We start from the raw sequence: 21,796 nt of genomic DNA, 5'->3' as shown, positions 1-21,796 counted from the left end.
TCGCGCCCCCCCGGGAGAGTGTCAGCGCCCCCCCGGGGGGGCGCGCCCCACCGGTTGAGAACCACTGTACTAGCTCATCTACTGAGTTGCAGCTTTAGGTTGAAGTAGCAGAGTAAGTTTGAATAACAGTTTCTGTGGTATTGTCCTTTAAAGGAGAAGTCCGGTCAAAATCAGAATTCAAACTGCTGAAAGTACTTTAAATATAAAACTACTACATACTGTGCAAAAAATTATAAGTTTTTTTAATTATGAATAATTTTCATTTAATCATATTTATGTGGAGGAATCCATCTTGGTCAAGAATAGTACTGTCACCTCCCATTTTTTTGACGTCACTCGGCGGACCCGCAGTTGAGCAAGTTTCAACGCTCTGTTTGTCACGGCGCACTATTTTCCAACATGGTGACGACTGGTGTTCTGTACGAAGCAGAGAGTGATGAAGTACTTAGTGACAGTGATGGGAGCTCCGTGGAGCTATCATCATCTGATAGCGATATGGATTTTTTTAGAAGAGTTTCTTGACAGAAACCGGACTTTTGACGGAATCCAGCCTACCTATTTCCAGTGCAAACTCAGTCGGGTCCTACAGTATATATGTATACACGCGCGCGTGTGTGTGTGTGTGTGTGTGCGCGCGCGCGCGCTCCGCAGCACGGCTTTGCCGGCGCTGCAGCGGAGCGCGCGCACACACACAGCGGAGGAGAGATCGCTGAAGTGACTTAAGTTATATATTTGCCCTCTAGTAAAAAGGGCAGGTGGTCATTTTGCATAAATATTAAAATATAAGAGCGTTCCAGCACATGCTGGGGCGGAGGGATACCACATCACATGTGGTATCCCTCCGCCCCTCTGCTCGGTGACCATCCCCGCAAATTCTAAATAAAAAATTCTAAAATAAAAAATAACTTACCGAAAATCCTCGCTCTCATGTCATGTTCAAAACATCTTCAAAATGGTTGCTGCATATGACGTGTTTTCTCTCTGGCCAGAAGTTAGATGGCAAATCCGCTCTGTTCAAGTTGGCAATCCAGCAACGAGCCCGGTGGCTCATGAATCGGGAAGTTGAAATAAGCAATGTTTTTTCCACTTTTACCAGTTGTGTTTGAACATCCGATGGCCATGCACGTCTGCATCGATGGCTCGATGCAGACTTCGACGGTGAAGTCGACCTGCTTCTCGCTTCAAAGTATCCATGTATTTTTGCCTGTTTTTTCCCTGCCATTCACTATATGCACGCGAGAAAGCAACAACAAAAAAAACATGTGTGAACGTCAAATAAACATGCAAGCATATTGAGTTAGGGTTTTTTTTTTTTTTTTTTTTGAATGTTGGCGAGGCAGTAGCGTGAGTTTGGCGAGGTGGCCGCCTCGCCAAGATAGTGCTGCGGGAAACACTGAGATAGGGCAACATCAGTTACATTGAATCTTTAGACCTTTAGTGATAGTCAAGTCTAAAATATGTCCCTGTTTGTGTGTTGGCTGCTTAACATGTTGAGTTAAACCAAAGTTTCTAAGTGTTTCACATAGTTTTTTTGCACCTCTGTCTTCAGGGCTGTCAATGTGGAAGTTGAAGTCTCCCACAATAGTTAAACAGTCATAATCAACACATATCACAGATGGGAGGTCATTAACATCACTTAAAAAGTTTGATGTGGACTTAGGAGGCCTGTAAACATTCAAGACCATAGCTCGTACTGGGCACTTTCTCTGGAGAGCCAAATGTTCAAAAGAGTCTAATTTTCCCAAAAACACCTTTTTACACTTTTGTGAATCACAAAACAAAGTTGCCACTCCTCCACCTTTCCTTTGCTGTCTGCTCTCACAAAGAAAATTGTAGTTTAGAGGAGTAGACTCCATCAGAACAACCATGTTTCTGTTAAAAACATAACATCAAGATTATTGTTAGAAGTCGATAATTAAAAGGGATTTTCCTGATGAGATCTAATGTTTAATAAAGCCAGTTTTTATGAGTTAGTGGTTAATATTGTCTCTGGCAGTTGGCATCCGACAATTTATGACTTGTATTTCTGACCTAGTCTCTCTCTCTGTCATCTCTTTGGCTTAGCACCATTACGCTCTCACTAATTTCATTACGCGGCCGTTATGCTCAAAGTAGTCAAAGTGCTGGCGAGAACCTTGTTGGTAACTTTCTAGTTGGAGTTGCTGGCTTGTTATACTAATTTTGTCCATTCAACCTCCCAGGTATGTCCTATGTTATTCAACCTGTTGTAGATGCAATTGTGTTGCCTCACCAGAATAAATGTCAGTTTTTCGTTTTGGATTTTGTAAAATAAATTTCTAAAACTATATAGTATAGTCTGGTGCGACTTGCATTTTCTTTTCCTCTTTATGGCACATTTTTTGACTGACGCAACTTATATTCCGGAGTGACTTATACTCCAACAAATATGGTAATCGATTCAGAGGATTTTCTAAATCAGTATTGAATTGTGAAAACATTAATTGCAGTGCATTTATGAATTACTAAAGTAAATGAGAAAGAAGCGATTTACCAGAAAATCATTGCAGCTTTCTGTCCTTGTGGTCTCAGAGGTAAATCATCTAAATGGGGAACACAGCAGCTCTCTCTCCAGACCTTTTTCCAAAACAGGAGTTGTTAGTTTGCCTTTTTATTGTTTGTGATCTGAGTTCCAGTTATTTGAGAGCAGCCTGGCAATATGAGTTTATTCTTGTGTTCAGTGGGAATGAACAGGAAAGAGTATTAAAGTATCCAAAAAGCAAAATAGTATTGTTTTAAAAGCTTTTTTTCTGTAGGGTAAAGGCCCTGTCAACTTTTCTTCAGGTGCCATTTGTGCTTGAAGGTGACTGCAATGTGTGATTTCATGGGGTAGACATTCAGCCCTGATGACGCAACTTGCTCTGATGCACATGTTTCTTTGCATGTTTATGTTACTTGTTTGTTTTAAGTCAAAGTCTTAAAACCGGCATCATTGGCCGGTTGACAAAACAAGTCGCTGTATTTAAAACTTTTGCAACACAGTGACGGTCGGAGAAGAGTAGCAGATGGAATTGTTGCGAGTTATACCGCTAAAACATTGACCAGTGACCTGAAGGAACTGCTAAATAAGAAAGAACCTCCAGGGAGGGACACAGAGTTATTGTGGGCTATAGAGAAGCAACTTAACATCAAGATGAGGGACAGAAAGGAGGCGTGCAAGGAAAATGAGAGCAAGCTGCAGTAGAGCAGTATGGGAAATGTGTGGTCCGAGATGATGTAAGAAGGGCTTGAAGCAGAAGGAGGATGGGACAGATGGAAGTCTAGACAGAGCCAATGAACTGACCACATTCAGTAGGTTAAGTTCAGCCAGACAGCCATTTGACCCACAGCTCTCCTGACACCTCTTTCTTTTCCCCCTTCCGTCTCAGCCATGGGCGTTTCTACTTCTACGATTTAGCCTCAATCATATCAGGCCATGTTGGTGATCCCTTTGCCTCCTGTCCGTCTGTCTCCAGACTGACCCGGAACAAGGCTGAAGGTCCAGATAGTTTCAAGCCCAGAGTCCTAAAGGCCTGTGCAGAGCAGCTCTGGGATTCTGCAGCTCCTCTTCAACCATGGCCTGATCCAAGTAAAGGTTCCCATGTTGTGGAAGACCACCTTCTTTGTTCCTTGAGCATTTCCTTGAGAAAGGACCCCCTGCAGTTTGCTTATTGCCGTGGAGATGGAACCGAAGACGCCATCATACACCTGCTTCAATAAACCCACTGTCATTTAGACAAGGCAGACAGCCCTGTGAGGATCATGTTCTGTTATTTCTCCAGAGCAGTTATCACGATTGAGCCTGATCTGCTTTGCTGAGGTCTCCACCTGAGTCTTCTGGAGTTTGTGACTATCGTCTGGATCAGGGACTGCCTGAGAAACAGACCACAGTTTGAGAAGCTGAAGGGTTGTGTGTCTCAGCAGCGTAGAAGCACCACAGGGGACTGTATCATCACCATTCCTTTTCATTCTGAACACCTCAGACTTCCAGTATGTGGGAGAGTACCGTCATCAGCAGAAATACTGGATCAGAGATGGACAATAGATGGAGTATAGAGAGCAGCTGAACCGCTTTGTGACATGCTGTCAAAACAATCATATTGAATGTGACCAAAATATAGATGTTTGTTCAAGAAGAGTAGAGGAGGACGAGTTAGAGAACATTAAATACCTCTGTTTTCACCTGGACAACAGACTGGACTGGAGACGGAACTGTGAAGTTGTCTACAAGAAGGGACAGAGCAGACTGGACTTCCTGAGGAAGCTTAGGTCCTTCAGGGTTTGCAGCCAGATGCTGCAGATCTTCTATAAGTCTGTTGTGGAGAGTGTGATCCCCTCTGCTATTGTCTCTGATAGCTACATCAGAGCCTGTGACCTAAACCAGATCAACAAGCTAATGAAGAAGGCTGGTTCTGTTCTGAGACTGCTGGATGCTCTGGTGATGTAAACATGGATTCTTCATAAAGTGAACATTATGGACAACCCTGAGCCTCTTCTAGAGACTGTTGTACAACAACAGAACGTCTTCAGTTAGAGGCTACAGGAGATCCTTCCTGCCCAGAGCCTTCGCCATCTGGAACAACTAGAAATACTCTGATAGTGTTACAGTAGCATTTATTTGGGCTTAATGAATAATTTTGGAATGTTGAATGGAATTAGATATCGGTGTTCAATTCAATTCAATTTTATTTATATAGCGCCAAATCATGAAACATGTCATCTCAAGGCACTTTACAAAGTCAAGTTCAATCATATTATACAGATTGGGTCAGATTATACAGATTGGTCAAAAATGTCCTATATAAGGAAACCAGTTGATTGCATCAAAGTCCCGACAAGCAGCATTCACTCCTGGGGAAGCGTAGAGCCACAGGAAGAGTCATCTGCATTGTACATGGCTTTGCTGCAATCCCTCATACTGAGCAAGCATGAAGCGACAGTGGGAAGAAAAACCACCCATTAACGGGAAGGAAAAACCTCCGGCAGAACCGGGCTCAGTATGAACGGTCATCCGCCTCGACCGACTGGGGTTACAGAAGACAGAACAGAGACACAACAAGAGAAACAAAAAAGCACAGAAGCACACATTGATCTAGTAATCTGTTCTACATTAGATGGTAGTAGCGGGTGAGCCGTCTTCTCTGGATGATGTCACAGTTAACAGAACGCCAGACCAGGTGTACCTACTATGAAGAGAAACGAGAGAGAACAGAAAGTTAAAGCAGAAATGACAACACATAATGCATAATTGAAGAACAGTAGAACTCAATAGAGTGAGAAAATTAGATCCTGATATACTCCAGTAGCCTAAGCCTATAGCAGTAAAACTATAAAGGTAGCTGAGAGTAACATGAGCCACTAGTTATAATTTTTGTCAAAAAGAAAAGTTTTAAGCCTAGTCTTAAAAGTAGACAGGGTGTCTGCCTCACGGACCAAAACTGGGAGTTGGTTCCACAGGAGAGGAGCCTGATAGCTAAAGGATCTGCCTCCCATTCTACTTTTAGAGACTCTAGGAACCACCAGCAGACCTGCAGTCTGAGAGCGAAGTGCTCTGTTAGGAACATACGGGGTAATCAGAGCTCTGATATATGATGGAGTTTGATTATTAAGGGCTTTATACGTTAGAAGAAGAATTTTAAATTCTATTCTTGATTTAACAGGAAGCCAATGAAGGGAAGCTAAAATTGGAGAAATGTGATCCCTCTTGTTGATTTTCATCAGAACTCTTGCTGCAGCATTTTGGATCAGCTGAAGGCTTTGAACTGCATTTTGTGGACTTCCTGATAGTAAAGAATTACAATAGTCCAGCCTTGAAGTAACAAATGCATGGACCAGTTTTTCAGCATCACTCCTGGACAGAATGTTTCTAATTTTGGCGATATTCTGGAGGTGAAAAAAGGAAACTCTGGAAACCTGTTTAATATGGGATTTAAATGACATGTCTTGGTCAAAAATAACACCAAGATTTTTTACTTTATTACCAGAGGCTAGGTTAATGCCACCCAGATTAAGTGATTGGTTAAGAAGTTTATTTTTTGAGGACTCTGGCCCAAAGATTAAAACTTCGGTGTTGGCCTGTTCGGTTCCATGTAATGGGAACGTGATGGACCTGTCTGACATGGATGGTCTCATTACTCACATCTGCCATGGCTCAGCTCGGGCTCAGCTGGAATGGTTCTGATCAGTCCAGAAGGTAGTGAGGAACTCCAGAAGGGCCAGCAGCTGAATAGAGCCGGACAGGTCTGAGCACCAGCCTTCATCTTGGCCCATAAAACTGTTGCTGTCTCAACACTCTCCACTTGTAAAATACTCTGCACAAGTACTATTATTAGACTGGCAGCCCGTCCAGTCTACCCAGGATGTTAATCAGTGAGTTCATGAGAAAAATGGAGTTATGCCTTATGTTTTGCCACAGGTCTGAAGGAAAATGTTAAGTTTGAAACTTACTAGCTAAATTAGATATGCCGTTTGCGTGCATTCAGTCTAATCTGTACTGGATTTGGCTCTTCACACTTCCCAGTTCTTGAACGGGTGTCTTTCTCAAACGGAGGTTGTCACCCATGGCTAAATCCCTACACATGACCCAATTAGCCCTGGAAACCACAGGAGTTCTGGTGTCCACCTCAGCCCTGTGCCGGGCCACTGGTGGTGGCCGTTATGCCCGAATAACACAGTGCCCACATTCAGACCTAGTTCCTTTGCTGCTTCCAGCGTATTCTGTGCAGGTGAAACAATCGCTGGTACCACCTGGAGTTTTCTTGTCTAGGATCAGGTGAAGTTAGTAATGTTACTCTGTAATCTGATTCAATGTGTATTTATCTTCACAGGAACAGGAAAGTGGTGAACTATTCACAATTCAACGAGTCTGATGATGCAGGTGAGCAACACCAGATGGGTTTGGGTGGGTTTTCCTCAGCTCTTATACAAAACAAAACATGTTAAATAATCTGAGCATGTCAGCATATGAACATGCAGATACAATCTAAGTTCAGAAACTTTTTAAGTGTAAAAAGCAGGCTTTTCTGTTCCTGCTATCAAAGTAAATAATTTTTCCCCACAGAATGGTGGTGAGTTGACCCATCGCTCTTTTCAGTGACTACTTCAGTGGTAGAGTGCTGGCTTGTATTTGATGGTGCTGGGGGTGTAGCGGCCAGCTTTGAGTGGGATGAACTACATTTGTGGTTGGAGATGAATGCTTTGGTTGCCTCGGGTGCCCACATTCCTGGTCTTCCAGACGATTCATGTTCAACCTAATTCAGCCGACTATTCAGTCAGCTGTGCTGGGCTGCTGCTTTCTGCTTATGCTGTAGTCAGAGCCGTCACTGCTAACCAGACGTTAACCCCTCATCAGCAGAAGAGCTGGCTGACTGACCCAAACACTTTCCAGTTTTCCTTTAGGCCTCACTCGCCTATTCTGAGCACGTTTAGACAAATTTGGAACCACATGAATGGGTTATAAGGTGGATCACCGCTCTAAGAGCAGTTTGCCATTAGTTTAGAGGACAGCAGTGATAAAATATGCAAACAAGAGGCCAACAACACAAACTGAAACAAGTCGTATGTGATTTAGCATGAATGCAGTTGGTTATGATTTATCCATGTAAAAACTCTTTCAGATGTTTTTTTGTTGTTGTTGTAGTTCTGAAACGTTGCCACTGTCAAATTGCTGGTAGGTGGATGCAAGAGAACAGTTTTTCTCCTTTTCTCTCTGTAGATGAGGAGTACGGTGAGGACAAGCCTAAGAAGGTGCGTTCAGCGCCTCGTGAGCCCAAGCACAAGCGCTCGAAGAACTCACAGGATGACAGGTTAGAACGTGGTGCAGCCTGCTGGGAGGGTCTGACTCTGCTTTTAGCCCTGTGCCTTTTCACACCACGTTTGTGCATATCATGATGCTAGCTCTTAAAATGCAAAGCTCAGGAGTATTGAGCCTTCAACCAGCAAAGTGCTACGACATTGCACCTGGAGCAGGTTTAGGCCACCAGATCCTACAGCAGCTTCTGGATCACACCAAAGACTGGCCAAGAAGCATCCAGATGGCCCGATGTTGCTCGGCGCTTAGAACTAGGTGGGAGTTGGGGGGGTTGAGGTCTGAATGGAGGAGGTCGTCCAACTAAGCCTACGTTCACTTTCTTGATGCTCAATTTACATTTTTTTTCCCCAAAATTGTGGCTAACAGGAAACATCACACAACTCGCACTGTTTACGCAAGGAACGATGAATGTAAGTGCTTCTAGAAGTGTTTAACAAAGTTTTGTTAAAAAAAAAATCAAAAATAAAACCCTCTCTCCTAGAACACTGTTACACAATGAGAGCCGACAGTATTAAGACCAAGAGCAAGAAAGCAGCCCGGCTAATAACAGTCTTTTATTTAACGCTACTACTGTGTGGAGATGTAGTGAGAGACAGTAGAGGGACAAGAAAGACGGATAAAATGCGACAGAACCGTTCAGACTCCGGATGCTTTGAAAAATATCTGATACGGATTTGAATTAGTATCACATATAGAAGTGGCGCAGATCGTCATTTTTTTAGGCCAAAAAGATCAGATTTGGTTGGTTCACACTGCCACAAACTCAATTTATAATTTTTTTTTTGATATCTCAAACTGTATCATGTAATAGGATAAAGTATGTGATTTGTTTTTTTCCCTCCCACCTTCCTTTTGTTTGTGGCCCCTATTTTTTCACAGAGTAACGGCAGCGCCCTGTGGGCACCGTGTAAGTGCCCTTGGCAACAAGACCTCAGTAAATCGTCTCCCCCTGAAATGTTTGTTTGTGATGGCGGTTGTACTGAAACAGCAATTTCCCTCTGGGATTATTAAAGTAGGTCTGACAGGGTGGCCGCGGGTCCTTAAAAAGTTTTAAAAAGTCGTAAATCAATTTTCCTCAAAATAAGGCCTTGAAAAGTATTAAATTGTCTTAAATTAATTTTGCATGGGTCTTAAATATTTGTGTGTCACGTTACAGTAAAAATGCGGGCAATCTGTTGTACTAGATCGAATATTTTTTTGCGGTAGCCTATGCGCTGCGTTGTCGATGGCCGTTTCTCAATATGCGTTCTTGAGCGGGCTCGTGTGCTCGTGACACGTCATCAGCCACAGACCGAGCACTGTTGGTGCGGTACGCACGTGACGTCACCATCTTATGAGCAACGCCCCTTGCCTCTAAGGTAGGACAAATGGTGTGAGAGCGCACGTAGCAAAACGCGTTCGTGTGAATCGCCCGGTGGACGGGCCGGGAAAATGCGTGACAGCAACCGCAGCGGTGCGCGAACCCCGCCAGCCGGCCGGTGTTATGCCGAAAAGTGCATCCCTGCCAAGATATGCATCCACTGTCGCGGGAGCGCGCCTCGCTCTGTACAGCTGAATATTGACGAAGAAAACGGATTAAAATGTGACCAACGGAGTTACTTGTTCTTATATTAGTGATATCAAAACGTTTGAATATACCTCTTGTGTGAAAAAAACTGTGTTTATTTGGCAGATTCGTTTACAAAAGTACGGGTGTAATGAACACCATTAAATCCAAAGTTTTTATCTGAGGTACGGCTGATTTTTTTTGTTGTGGTCTCTCGTCATTCACATACAACAATAGACCGTGACAACCGACGTGAGTTTTGAAACTGCAAAACTTTGTCTTAAACGGAAGATCAGACTGCTTCTACAGTAAACAGCGTTCATAGACCAGTGTGATGCATTCGCGACTGTCAGAAAGCTATGGTGCATTCAGGGACATGGGACATTTCAAACTTACAAAGAAAGAGACATAAAACGGAAAAGAACTTAACTCATACAATAATGTATTTTTCCAGAAAATAGCGTGATCTTTCTAACAATACTTAATGCTCTATACTTGTATTTATGATATTGTTTTTGATTATGCACATCTGCTAGCTTTTTATTCTGAAAATTCTATAATATTACAACAGCAAATTATCAAAGTTCTTCAAAAGCCTGTTTAAAAGTTCCAAATGGGGCTGCAGATCATACAGCAACAATTGCCCTGTCATTGTTTTAACGGGCAGAATTTGCATTTGCTGACCCTTATCCTTTAACTACACATGGATATACAGGAATAAAGTCATACAAGTGCCAACCCCTCATAGATAGCAGGGGGTGCGTTTTTTGGCAAATGGCTGCCGAAAAATGCACCCCCTATGTTTTTAATCTAAAAATTGTCCCAGACTCATGAAATTCATACTGGTAGCTTAGAACACATTTGTAAACATGAAGGAAATGTTAAATCAGCTACAAGTGTATATTTCAGTAAAATAGCAGGGGGTGCGTTTTTTGGCAAATGTACATGTAAATGTATAACACTGGCACCGCAGTGGTGGCCAATAGGAGCGAGGGCCGATCGACGCCGCTTGCGGCTTTAACATCCTTCATATGCGGCCTATCAGCGTACAAATTAACAGTTGCTAACATGGTTTAAAACAAAGAAATACTTTCTCAAGTGCCATGTTGTCTAATATTATTATTATTTTATCTTTTAATTTTGGTTGATTCAATAGTTGTCACACAATTTGTATTATGTAAATGTCTTTGCACTTTGAAAGCAGCTGAAATTGTAATTTATTTATGTTTTATTTATTTTTGTTCTGAAGGAACAGTATTTTATATATTTACTTGATTTTTATAAGCATTTGTTCATGGGACCTAAATGTTCTGAAAATATTGTAATAAATATAATTTAGGACTGCAATGACATGTTTGTCTTTTCGCATTACACACATTTAGTCGATGTTCTTAAACTCAACCGTCATTTTGATTTGTATTTCCATCGTACGTTTGGTCTTAAATTTCATTTAGAAGTGGTATTAAAAGGTCTTAAAAAGTATTAAATTGAACTTGTTTATACTTGTAGACACCCTGGTCTGATTCTGATTCTGATTCTGATACAGGTGGCATTTCCCTGCCGTGTGAACGTAGTCTTAGGGACGAGCAGAGGAGACGGCCAAGTCTGTCATAGCTTTGTTTCTGGTGAACAGCAGAACCTTCCTCACAGGATTAAACCCAGTGCTTGGTGTCCTCTTGTGTTTTCCAGTGAGGACTCTGAGGAAAAGCTCTCCAAATCCAAAAATGATTCAGCAGGTAGGTTGTAGTTTTCTTAGTGGTACTGGCTCCGAAGTCCGGATTTTATTAGCCTACACTCGATGCAGAGGAGCCGACTCTTGACTTCCCTGTGTCGCGATGCAGATGACTTTGGCAGTGAGGAGGAAGACAATGACTTTGGAGAAGAGGAGGATGAAGAAGGAGGCAGCGACTATGAAGAAGAGAGGGGGAAAAAGGCAAAGAAAACAAAGGTGGAGAAGCCCAGCAGCAAGAGGGGCCCAAAGAGAAAACGGGCTGCAGGTACTGACAGCTACTTTAGGCTTTAGTTAGAAATGTTGAAGCAAGTGCAGCTTTCTGACATCATCTTGTAAAGAGTGAGGGCTTTGAGTTTTACGTCTGCCTGTCCCTCTCAATTTATGAGTTTGTTAACTATCCTGCTTTGACACGATGCCAAAACAGTGAGAAGGCGGCTGATCCTCACTGGTGTGCTCCTGCTTTCATGTGCTTCACCTGTCGTCTGTGTACAGATGACAGCGACGACGACAAGGAAGTGAGTCGAAAGCGCACGGTGAGGCAGGCTGCTTCCAAGGCGGTGTCAAAACAGAGAGAGATCCTGCTGGGAGACGGAGGCAGCGAGGATGAGGAGCACGAAGACCAGGAGGAGCCCTACATGGATCGTACGTGCACCAAAAGCAGCTTAGCCACTATTAGGCCAGCAGAGAAGACCCACCTGACTATTGTGATGGTGGAGGCCGCTACAGCTGCACTAAATAGTAAAGGATCTAGAGCTGGCCAGCAGTGACCAAATAGGGTCGACTTTGCTTTTGAACCAGAGTCATTTTGGACTAACACATCTTACCGGGGAGCTCTGTGGTGAAGGCCCATTGCAGTCCCTTTGTCCTCACTGGGTCGGTTCTGGTCATTTGGAGAAGACCTTATACAGTCTAACCTGTTAAAATATTGACACTTTTCTTTTGAAGAGTATCTGTGGAATTAATTTTGAAAGTCTAAATGACCACTTGTTCCTATGTCTGGTGTTTGAAACCGACTCTTCTTTATTTTACCATTTTTCACTTTCTGGTGTAGGTTAAAAATATGAGGGATGGAAAAACTGGGTGTTGCTTCGCCAATGACTTCAGCTCATGAACCGACTTTCAGAAGCGGCCATATCTTCTCTTTTGGTCTGTTTTACCACAATTTGGGATCATTTTACGCTGTTTAGTGACGATAGGGATGCAAAATGCCCTTTATCCGGTTGAGTTTTTTAATATAAACACTCAGCAAGTACCCCCCCACACACACACACTCCCCCAAACACGTGGCTGTGGTGAGGAAATCATGTACTGTTTGAACCAATAGGAAAATTCAGTTGCAATAGCTCCGTTCAACTCTAAGATGGCTATAACTGAGGCGGTTTCAACACAAATATTGCAAAGCTATAGACCAGTTCATTGTTATTGTTTTGATTTGGCTTTTTCGCGCGTGCACGCTTGACTGGTAGGCAAAAGGTGAACACAATGGCGGACGCAAACAAAGAAACTGACGAGTTCTCGGCATATATTTGTTCTTTAGATAACATATCACAAGATCGTTATAAGAATTGGTTGATGGTATCAGATTGCCAGATCCATACAGCAAACACTTCGCCGTACGGCCAAGTGTTCTGTACGGTGAGCTATACAGCTTCCTTATCAACACACCAGGCCAGTACACACGAGAGAGCATGAAAGCCATGAAATCACTTGACGGCTACAACTATTTCATATCGGGACATATTCAGACATGTTTGTGTAATATACGAAAGCGGAGTTGGACACAGCGCCTCAGCAGAGAGGAAGACCCGCCACCGGTAGGATAAAAAAAACATTGTTCTCAAAGGATTATTTTGGTGTTTTTTGTCTTATTAATCCTTTTCACAGACTCATGCCAGATGGTTTGCATACATTGTACATGTACGTATATTATTACGAAACGAACGTTTACGTCTTGACTTAAGTATATATCTTATTTTTTTATTTATATAATTATTTAAGTAGAACAATGACTAGTGCGAAATTAAGTTGTATTTACCAGTGATGAAGTGTAGACTGCAAATTCGGTCGTGGTATGATGGCTCCCATAGTCTGTTGGAATTGTCTGCCTGCATCCTTTTCATTGAAATTATCCATTTCTTTCTTCTTTCTTTGTCCTTCAGTAAACAAAAGAAACGTACATCCGACGATTCGGAATGCCTCTGTGTGCAACCAGGAGCACAAGTCGTAGGCATTGTTTAGATTCCAAAAATAAACTAACAGTACGCTCGAATTCACACTTTTTGTCACGCTGGTAGACAAAAACAGTACTGTTTTTGTCTACCAGCATGACCTGTATGTAGTGCGGATGTAGCTTGTGACGTCACGCGTGAACTGGTCTATAGAAGTTACACATTAAAATGTAAAAATAAAATGGCCGGTAACATTAAAGCAGCACTTAGCCTAAAATCAACTTTTTTTTTGCAGATAGAGAAGTGGGTCTAAGTTAAACTTTAAAGTTGAGCTGTGGCTCAAGAAAATGGGAAACTTTGTAGACTGATCCTCGTTTGTATGTTCTCATACACAGCGGACGAGTCTGGCAGTGATGAAGACTTCATGGTGGAGGATGACGATGACAGTGACTACGGTCGCTCCAAGAAGAAAGGAAAGAAGGTCATCCGACGGGGACGGCCGGACAAGAAAGAGAAGAAGAGCCCCAAACCCCGACTAAAGGCCACAGGTAGCGGGACTTACCGGATCCTCTAGTTTACGCTGATCGTCACTTTTCTTCATTCCTTGTTCAGTTTATAGAAGCGTTGTGTGACAGTTGTCGTCATTTCAGATAATTGATCAGGGCAGTCAAACTTTTTTACAGTAGCAGGCTACACACTATCAGGTAGGAGGATGCACTTATATATATATATATATATATATATATATATATATATATATATATATATATATATATATATATATATATATATATATATATAGTGTGCGATTTGCAAAAAAAACAGAGGGGGGGATCATTTCCTCGATTAATCACATAATGTCGATAGGTAACTCGAGATTATTTGCAAATTAATTGTATGTTTTATCCTTTTATTTCTGAAAGTGTAATAGCCTGTTTGGGCATTTTAATATGCAATTTTGCAATAAATGACACTAATAAAATACATGCTTGTACAAAAAATATTTTTATTTTGTTATTTTTCAAGCACTTTTGAGAATTGGAATGAAAACATCCTAGTGCCAAATATTAAACTCTGGACTATGATGGCTAAATGACTAATCATGACGCCCTGATGTTTAAACAATGTGTAAATAAATACCATGCCGATATATTTTTTTGCCTCTTAAACAAAGATAGACATGGTATTAGGCATTAATAAAAAATTTACATTTCAATAAAGCCATAAGTTTTATTGTTCGTTTTTTCACTCTCTCTCTCACACACACATCTAATTCTGAGCTTTCACACCAACAATAACTTCTTTGAATATTTTTGCTTGCTGTTTATATCCATATTTATACAGTTTAAGCCTGGCAAAAGGTTTTAAATCTCCAGGTCATTCCAGTCTTACACTTTGCTTGCAACTGCAGGAGCTTAATACCCTGAAAGAGACTGTTTAGCAACTGTTTAGTAACTCCAGGTCTTTCGTTTGGCAACGTGATTCAGCCTTAGTTTGTCAAATACAGAGAAAACAAATTAATAAGCATTAAAGTGCGGTTTATGGGTTGGGGTTTCTGCAATGTTCTCAGCATGTTAAAAAGTCATCTTCAGAACCAGTGTCTGCTCAAAATGGTGATCTGCACCAAGTAATCTACTTTCAGCAGTTATCACCTGTTATTGCAGCGTAAACTGCAGAAAATACGTGCAGAGTTGCTCTGTCTGCCTTTACTACTGTCGGCTTATGTGGCGGAGGGATATTTCAGCTGGATACAAAGTGTCTAGTAAAGGCAGGTCTCTTAATAACCGCTGTTTCGTCACTTATTTTAGAGCCCAAATAAGCGATTTCACTTTCAGAAACCTGCCCAAAAAAACCCGCAACCCGTGACTTATAAAATTTACAAGCGCCTTTTAGAATAAAAGAAGCCCAAAGTCGCATGAAATGAACAGCCTGTGCAACAGTGAGCGCGGGTCTGCTTTGCTACAGTCTCTAGCTCTCTTGAAACTACGGAAAGCGCCGAGGGTAAAAGAAACCTCAGTCCGGAGAGCACGGTGGGGGAAAACATTAGGGAACGGTGTGTGTGTGTTTTGACGCACAATTAACGGCGACAAAAAAATGTCGGCGTTGTGGTCTTACGCGTTAAAACTGACAGCCCTAATTTATATACATTTTTAAATTCAGACCAGAGGGGGAGAGGAATGTATCCCCCCCAGGGATAAAACATGAATGACCAGAGGGGGGGACGTCACAAGCAGAGGGGGGGTAAATCCCCCCCGGCCAATCGCACCCAGTATATATATATATATATATATATATATATATATATATATATATATATATATATATATATATATATATATATATATATATATATAAAAGGAAATAGCAATAGTGTGGTCGGTGTTGCCAAATTAGGCAGGTTTCCAATCAATTAGGCTTTTGAACACATTGAGCTGGGGAAAAAATTTGCTTAGGGGCAGATTGTAAAAAAATTCGGAAGCTTTTCATAACATTTGTTGGGCTTTTAGAAAGAATTACTAACAAAATACATCAAAATAGTCATTATTTATTTTTTAAATAAGTTGAATTATTATTCATCATCAATGAATAATAGTTATAATGAATAATATTGATTGTCATAATAAAACAAGAAAAGAATAATGGTTAATCAAGTGTTTGGTCAATGTAAACGCCCAAGAGGGGTTGAGTTCTACTTATCAACTTAGAAATATTTCATGACTGCGTGTAAGAGAAATGTTTAATTGAGCTATAATGAGAGAAATTAAGTTCATATTAAGGTAGATTTACAACTCATGTTGGGAAGCTATTTATAATTTATTTTTTCTGGGTGAAATATCCTGATTGTTAAAGAGATCTTGTGTGTTATTTGGTTGTCTGATTGTACATTTTGTTTGGAGCCCATATGCACAGTTTTTTTTCCTATGCTTCAGCTCAGTTGTGTGCTAATGGCATGTTGTTATGTGTTTAATAGTTCTGTGCTTTTAACATAGGAGAGTTTGAGATTTGGGCTTGTTTTTTCTTTTAAGTTGGGATAGTTTTTATGCTGGTTTGGGTTACTGGAAACTAACAGTGACATAATGTAACCTGTAGCGATGTGTCTTAACTCAAAAGTCCAGCATAAGCTACACACTAATAAACATGAGCGCTGGTGTCAGGCTGAACACTGACTGAAGAAACAATTCTGACTAGAACAGGTTCTGTAATTACAGCAGCTATGAGAACAAGGAGCAGAACAAAGCAGAGTTCCCTTCTATCTGCAAGTAACTCAAGTCTCTTCAGTTTGGCAGTTTTAGTGCTTGACTCTGCTCCTTGTGCTGCTAGCTGTCCTAGCTCACCCTGCTAGCTGTCCTAGCTAACCCTCCTAGCGTGAATGTTTACTCCAGTTTAGACTTCAGTGCTGACATTTCAAAAAGAAATTAATAGCGCTCCTTCCAGCTCGCTCTCTGCTTTGTTGTCACTTCTTGTAATTGTTTGGTAATCAGACCAAATTTCCATCCCGCTCTACCGACACCGACGGTGACCACAGCCGCACCGCGGCGGCGACTGAAGGCTATGACTCAGTGTCCCGCCCCTCTCCAGCTGTGATTGGCTAGCATGTTGCCCCCAGTCGTTGATTTGATTGGTTAAATTGTATGATTGACACATCAAAGATAGTACTAAAAGGACAATGGCCACTCCGAGGTAAAAAAAGAAAAAAGACGGCTTCCAGTCCAGTGTCTGCTCCGCGCTCAACCAGAAGGCACAAATATCACTCCATTATATAATCGGGGAAATGTAGGCGGCGGCAAGAGCTGCTATAGACGGCGATTTGCCGCCGCTGACCGGCTACTTTTGACTGCCCTGATTGATGATGTACATTTGAACATCTGAGGGGTGTAGGCTCTCCCTGTGGTCCCTGCTTGGGGTTCCTCTTCTGAGCAGCTTTCTTCTGTCCTGCAGTCACCCCAAGCCCCATGAAAGGAAAGGGGAAGGGACGCCCCAGCACCAAGACCGTGGAGAAGAGCTCACCCAAAGAGGAAGAGGAGGAGGAAGAACCAGAGAGTCCTCTGGAGGAGGAAGAGGAGGCGGCAGCAGCCGAAAAGAAGGAGGAGACTTCCCCTGCCCCCAAGACAACGAAGGAGTCTGCAGGAGGAGAGGAGGAGGAGGAGGAGGAGGAAGATGACGAGGAGGAGAACGGCTCAGAGGAGGAGGCGCCCTCTGGAGAAGACTAGAAGATGGTACCCGTTTGAAGCCCATCCTCCACATCTTTCTCTGTCTCCCATTGATATGTTTGTTTTGTTTTGTTGCTCTGCAGTTAGGTTTGTTTTATTGTCGTTTTTCCCCTTCTGGTGGCCTGGCTCAATGGTTCAGAGTATTTCAGCTTCGTGCCCTGACTTTGTTCCCCTTTTTGCATCAGCATCACAGCGCATTCAGCATCGGGCCTCCCCCCGTTCTGTAGACCAGTGTACCGAGGTTCTCCATGTTGGTGAGCGTCCGTCCCAAGTCAGAGCAGAGCAGGGAGGAGATTAGTCTCATTTAGTGCAGTGATCCCAGGCGGGGTCCCGTATCGCTAGGCAAAGCACTGGACTTGATGCACATCGACACTCGCAAAGCCTCTATCATTCGTTTCTTCTCTGCTTGTGCTTTCAGCATCGCCAAGTGTTGTACTGGGTTTAAATGCTTGTTGTATTTAAAGCAGCCTCTTGGTTTTCTCTTCAGATACTGATGCACATTGTTCTCTGAGCTGTTCCACGTGGAGGTCGGCTGAAGGCGTCCCTTCCTGCTCCACAGCAGCAGGCTGGAGATCTTTCTGCCTGTTTGGGGTCTCCTGTCTTATTTCTTCCCATCAGCTGCTTTTTGGAACGGTTTCTCTTTGGTACATCCAGCTGTGTTTTTTGTTTTGTTTTTTTATGCTGTCTCAATCAGCACCCCCTCAATGGCTGCAGCATCATAACATCCGAGCCGTTGGGCCAGGCACCTCCACATCCTTTTTTGTTTCCAGAAATGCAGCAAGAGGTGTTTTTTTGAGTTTTAAAACAAGAATGTTTTTTTTTCTCCTGTTGGTTCATTGTTCTAATTCTCTTTTCAGATTTTTTTGTAATGTTTGTTTTTTAAGAAAATTAAATAAAATGTATCTTGATTTTAAAGAAAAACTGTTGACCCTATCTAATCTGTTCTGTGTGACGGTTGGAGCAACCGTCCCTTACTGCACTCTCTCTCCTCTCCCATCAACTTAGTGGTTCCCGTTGGTATCCGCTTACTTTCTTGGTTCCACACTGAGTTGGCCGCGTTAGTCTTTCCCATGCGTTTACAGCCGTGATCCCCACGTTCTGCAGCTTTCTCGCTGTTCTTCATTTGTCTGTCGATGCCTTAATTTCCACTCAGTTGCGTTCCACTAGTGGCTCTGATCTTGTCCCCGAAGGCCTGAGAATGTAATCTGTCCTCGCGGTTTAAGTCTCTGCTACAAGAAGCGAGCTCGGCTTGAAACAAGTCCACGATTTGCCCGATCAACAGACCATCCAAAGCCATAGACGATCTCAGTACTCGTGATTCGTAAATCAGGTGCTGCACTTGTGAGATTATCCTTTTTTTGCGATGAGCAGCATTTGATGTCAAAGCAAAAAAAAAAAAAAAAAAGAATGAAGTTGGTCTTGCAGTCTTGGGACTGTGTTTTCATATCTGTGTTCCTACAGGCTGCCATAGAAACGTGTCCTGGATTCAGTCAGGACCCCAGAGCCTCTGTTCAGAAGCACATCCGATTGTTTCTCACCTGTCTAAGACGGCAGGTCAGCGTTTTCCTACGTTCAGGTCCAGAATCGGCACCAAATACTTAACAAGTCCGGTCGTTTTGTTGGGTGCTATCACACAGCATCAGGAGGAGGTCTGTTCCAACCTGATGCCCAGAGAGCTCTCTGCAGGTCCTGGCTTGTAGTTGCAACACGGAGGGCTCAAAAGAAGCTTCTCCATCCGAACACAGGAGGCATGAGGCTGTTGTTTTGTTCCTCTCTCATCCACACTTCACCTTTCTTCTGTTTTCTTTTTTTCCTTTCTAATCTGTGTTGAGTTGTTCTGGCAATGTTGATGTAAGCCAACTTGTGATTCTTTCAGAGAGCAGGCAGTGAAGCTTTTGCCAGTCTTGTGGGAAAAGCGACACTGAACTCTTCAACCTTTTTGCATGTTGTGGAAAAAGTGCAAAGCGATGATACTGGCAGTAGCAACCTTGTGCTCTAAAGGAAAAGTATTAACAATGTTGATAATGTTTTGGTTTCCCAGCTTCTAATAAAGGCAACCTACTTTTTATACAGATGAATCGCTTGTCTTGTGACCTTGAGCTCTGGATGAATGCTTAGTGAGCAGAGGTTTGAATGAGCAGCAGCCCTCAACTCGCATCATTATCTAACTGTTACAGATATAAGGGTTCTGTCCAATCACACAGAAGCATTAAGTCACAAAAGACAAAATATATCAAATTAATTAACAGTAGAAAGTATTTAACCTAACAATTAGACTATTTTAATGATTTAATATACCGAGAATCAATGAGAAAAGATTTCAGAGGACAAATTCAGGCACTGTTATTAAAACTACATTTACAAGCTTGTCCAAGACTTGCAGTATTATTCACACAACTTTAAAAAACCCTTCGAAGCAGCTCAAGCTCAGTCAGATTGGATGGAAAGAACATGTTGATATTAGTTTGAAGCCTGTTCAGGGGTCGTTGGCCTGCCTAAAGGCAAACCCTCGCCCCGGTCTCAAGGCTTTTTCAGCCTCAAACAGGTTTTCTTTTTTCTCAAGCTTTTCTCAGGCTTTCTCCACACATCCAACCAACTCTGGCCACCTTCCCTGTTCCAGCTACAGAAAGCTGTCCTGCAGCATGCTGCTGCCACTACCACCTTTTTGTTTGGTGTGTGATGTGCGTTGTTAGGTTTTGCACCATTCCTGTTTGCCGTGTTCACTACATGGCAGTTTGGCACATGTTAAATGGGTCCTCTGAGGGCTTTTCTTCAGCATCCTGTTGCCATCACTCCGTTTAGGCCAGCTCTGTGGAATGACCTCAGATTCTCCCACCTGAGACACCGCAGGCTCACTACTGTCATTTGTAGAATTAGCTTATCTACACATGCAGCTGTACATAAGTTTACATAATACAGCAGAATAATATTTCACTTTATATGTATTGAATCTACACAGTGCATAACCTTCACTCTGAATGAGTGGCAACAAATGTTGAACTTTTTCACTACAGTTAACGTTTTGTGAGCTGAATTTTAAATAGTTTTCTTGTGCAGAACTTAAGAAAAACTTTAGGAATTTGTCACAGTTCTCGACTGCACAGTTGAATAAAAACTAGTTATCTCAAGCGCCATCAATTGTGAAACAGCAGGTTATTGGGTTTAGGGGGTAATTACTTTTTGGTTTGTTCAGCTTTTCCCCTTTCTAAATCAAATCATCATTTGAAACACATTTTGTATTTGCTCAGGTTACCTTTGTTGGATATTTGCCACAGAACTGTATGATGGCGGGTGATTTTATATGCTGTTCTGATTCCAGTAAAAAATGTCACCGGAAAAGATTTTTTTTCGTTATGTTTGGGAAGTTAGATCGTTGATCAGTTCCTTTGAAAGAGCCGCTCCAAAGACTTTTCAGTTTCATTTTCATTCATTCTTAAGAAGCCTGCCTGGGGTAATTCCTTTTATCAGGGAAATAATCACTGGAAGGAATGATGGAGTAGTATTTGCATCCGTTTCTGAATCGTTCTGATGCGAACTATGTGGCGATCCAGACTTGAATGAGGTATGTTTCTGACAAATATTGCTATTCACTGTATTTGTTGTGGGTTGCACAGTGGCACCGTTGCCTAGCAGCAAAGAAGGTCCTGGGTTCAAATCTCAGCGTGCAGACTTTCTCTGTGATGGAGTGGTGACCTGTTCAGGGTGTACCCAGTGATCGCTGGAGATGAGCGGGTACAGACGGATAAATGGATGGATGTAGCTTTCAATAGAAAAGGAATTCCAGATGCTTTTGCGTTTTCTTTGGCTCAGGCTCATTTAGGCTTGTAGACTGACAAGCACTGAGCACAAATATTAAGGCGGTCTGGACAGCTAAGATGACATTGTACATACTGTATCTGCACATCAAAACACACACACACAGCACGTGTGCTTCACCATGCTCCCCCCCTTGTGCCTGTTCGCTATCGCTCGGTGGGATGGAGCTCTGTGTCTAAACACATCAAACAAACAGCTTACAGTTGCCTCAAAAAGTCATCAATAGATTTGGCTGAAGGAAATGTATGAGAACATGGGAGAAATCTAGGCGTTATGTAGCCAGCGTTCTTGGTGATCAAATAACAAACATATTACTTACACAGGTGGCACTCAGTCCACATGACACAGCACACACAATCCATCCCTTCACTGCTTCAGGGTTTTCTGCGATGCGCTAAAACTGAAGTGGTTGCCCTGCTGTCATGGTGCATCAACCTTGATGGCGACGTATTGATTTAGACGTTAGAGGCTTAAATGAACTCATTAATTTGTTAATTCCTTTCTGTTAAGCCCTCG

At 42.3% G+C, this 21,796-nt stretch overlaps 1 protein-coding gene across 2 annotated transcripts in view; it reads left to right on the top strand.

The window, feature by feature from the left end:
- The window catches only part of nucks1a (nuclear casein kinase and cyclin-dependent kinase substrate 1a), a 36,391-nt gene extending 16,849 nt beyond the window's left edge, over nt 1-19,542 (top strand). Inside the window, exons 2-9 of one of the 2 annotated variants that reach the window (XM_021314541.2) lie at nt 6,825-6,874; nt 7,712-7,802; nt 11,043-11,089; nt 11,195-11,350; nt 11,578-11,727; nt 13,649-13,801; nt 17,193-17,470; nt 17,952-19,542. In XM_021314541.2, coding sequence (XP_021170216.1) covers nt 6,825-6,874; nt 7,712-7,802; nt 11,043-11,089; nt 11,195-11,350; nt 11,578-11,727; nt 13,649-13,801; nt 17,193-17,464 — 919 coding nt within the window. In that variant the 3' untranslated portion in view covers nt 17,465-17,470; nt 17,952-19,542. Of the gene's footprint in view, nt 1-6,824; nt 6,875-7,711; nt 7,803-11,042; nt 11,090-11,194; nt 11,351-11,577; nt 11,728-13,648; nt 13,802-17,192 lie in introns of both variants that reach the window. The other variant, XM_012859012.3, reaches the window with a different exon arrangement.
- Nucleotides 19,543-21,796: the final 2,254 nt, after the last annotated feature.

Source organism: Fundulus heteroclitus, unplaced genomic scaffold (genome assembly GCF_011125445.2).
Source record: "Fundulus heteroclitus isolate FHET01 unplaced genomic scaffold, MU-UCD_Fhet_4.1 scaffold_88, whole genome shotgun sequence".
NCBI lineage: Eukaryota > Metazoa > Chordata > Actinopteri > Cyprinodontiformes > Fundulidae > Fundulus > Fundulus heteroclitus.
The sequence above is the reverse complement of the archived record's forward strand: the minus strand, read 5'-3'. Positions and strand labels throughout refer to the sequence as shown.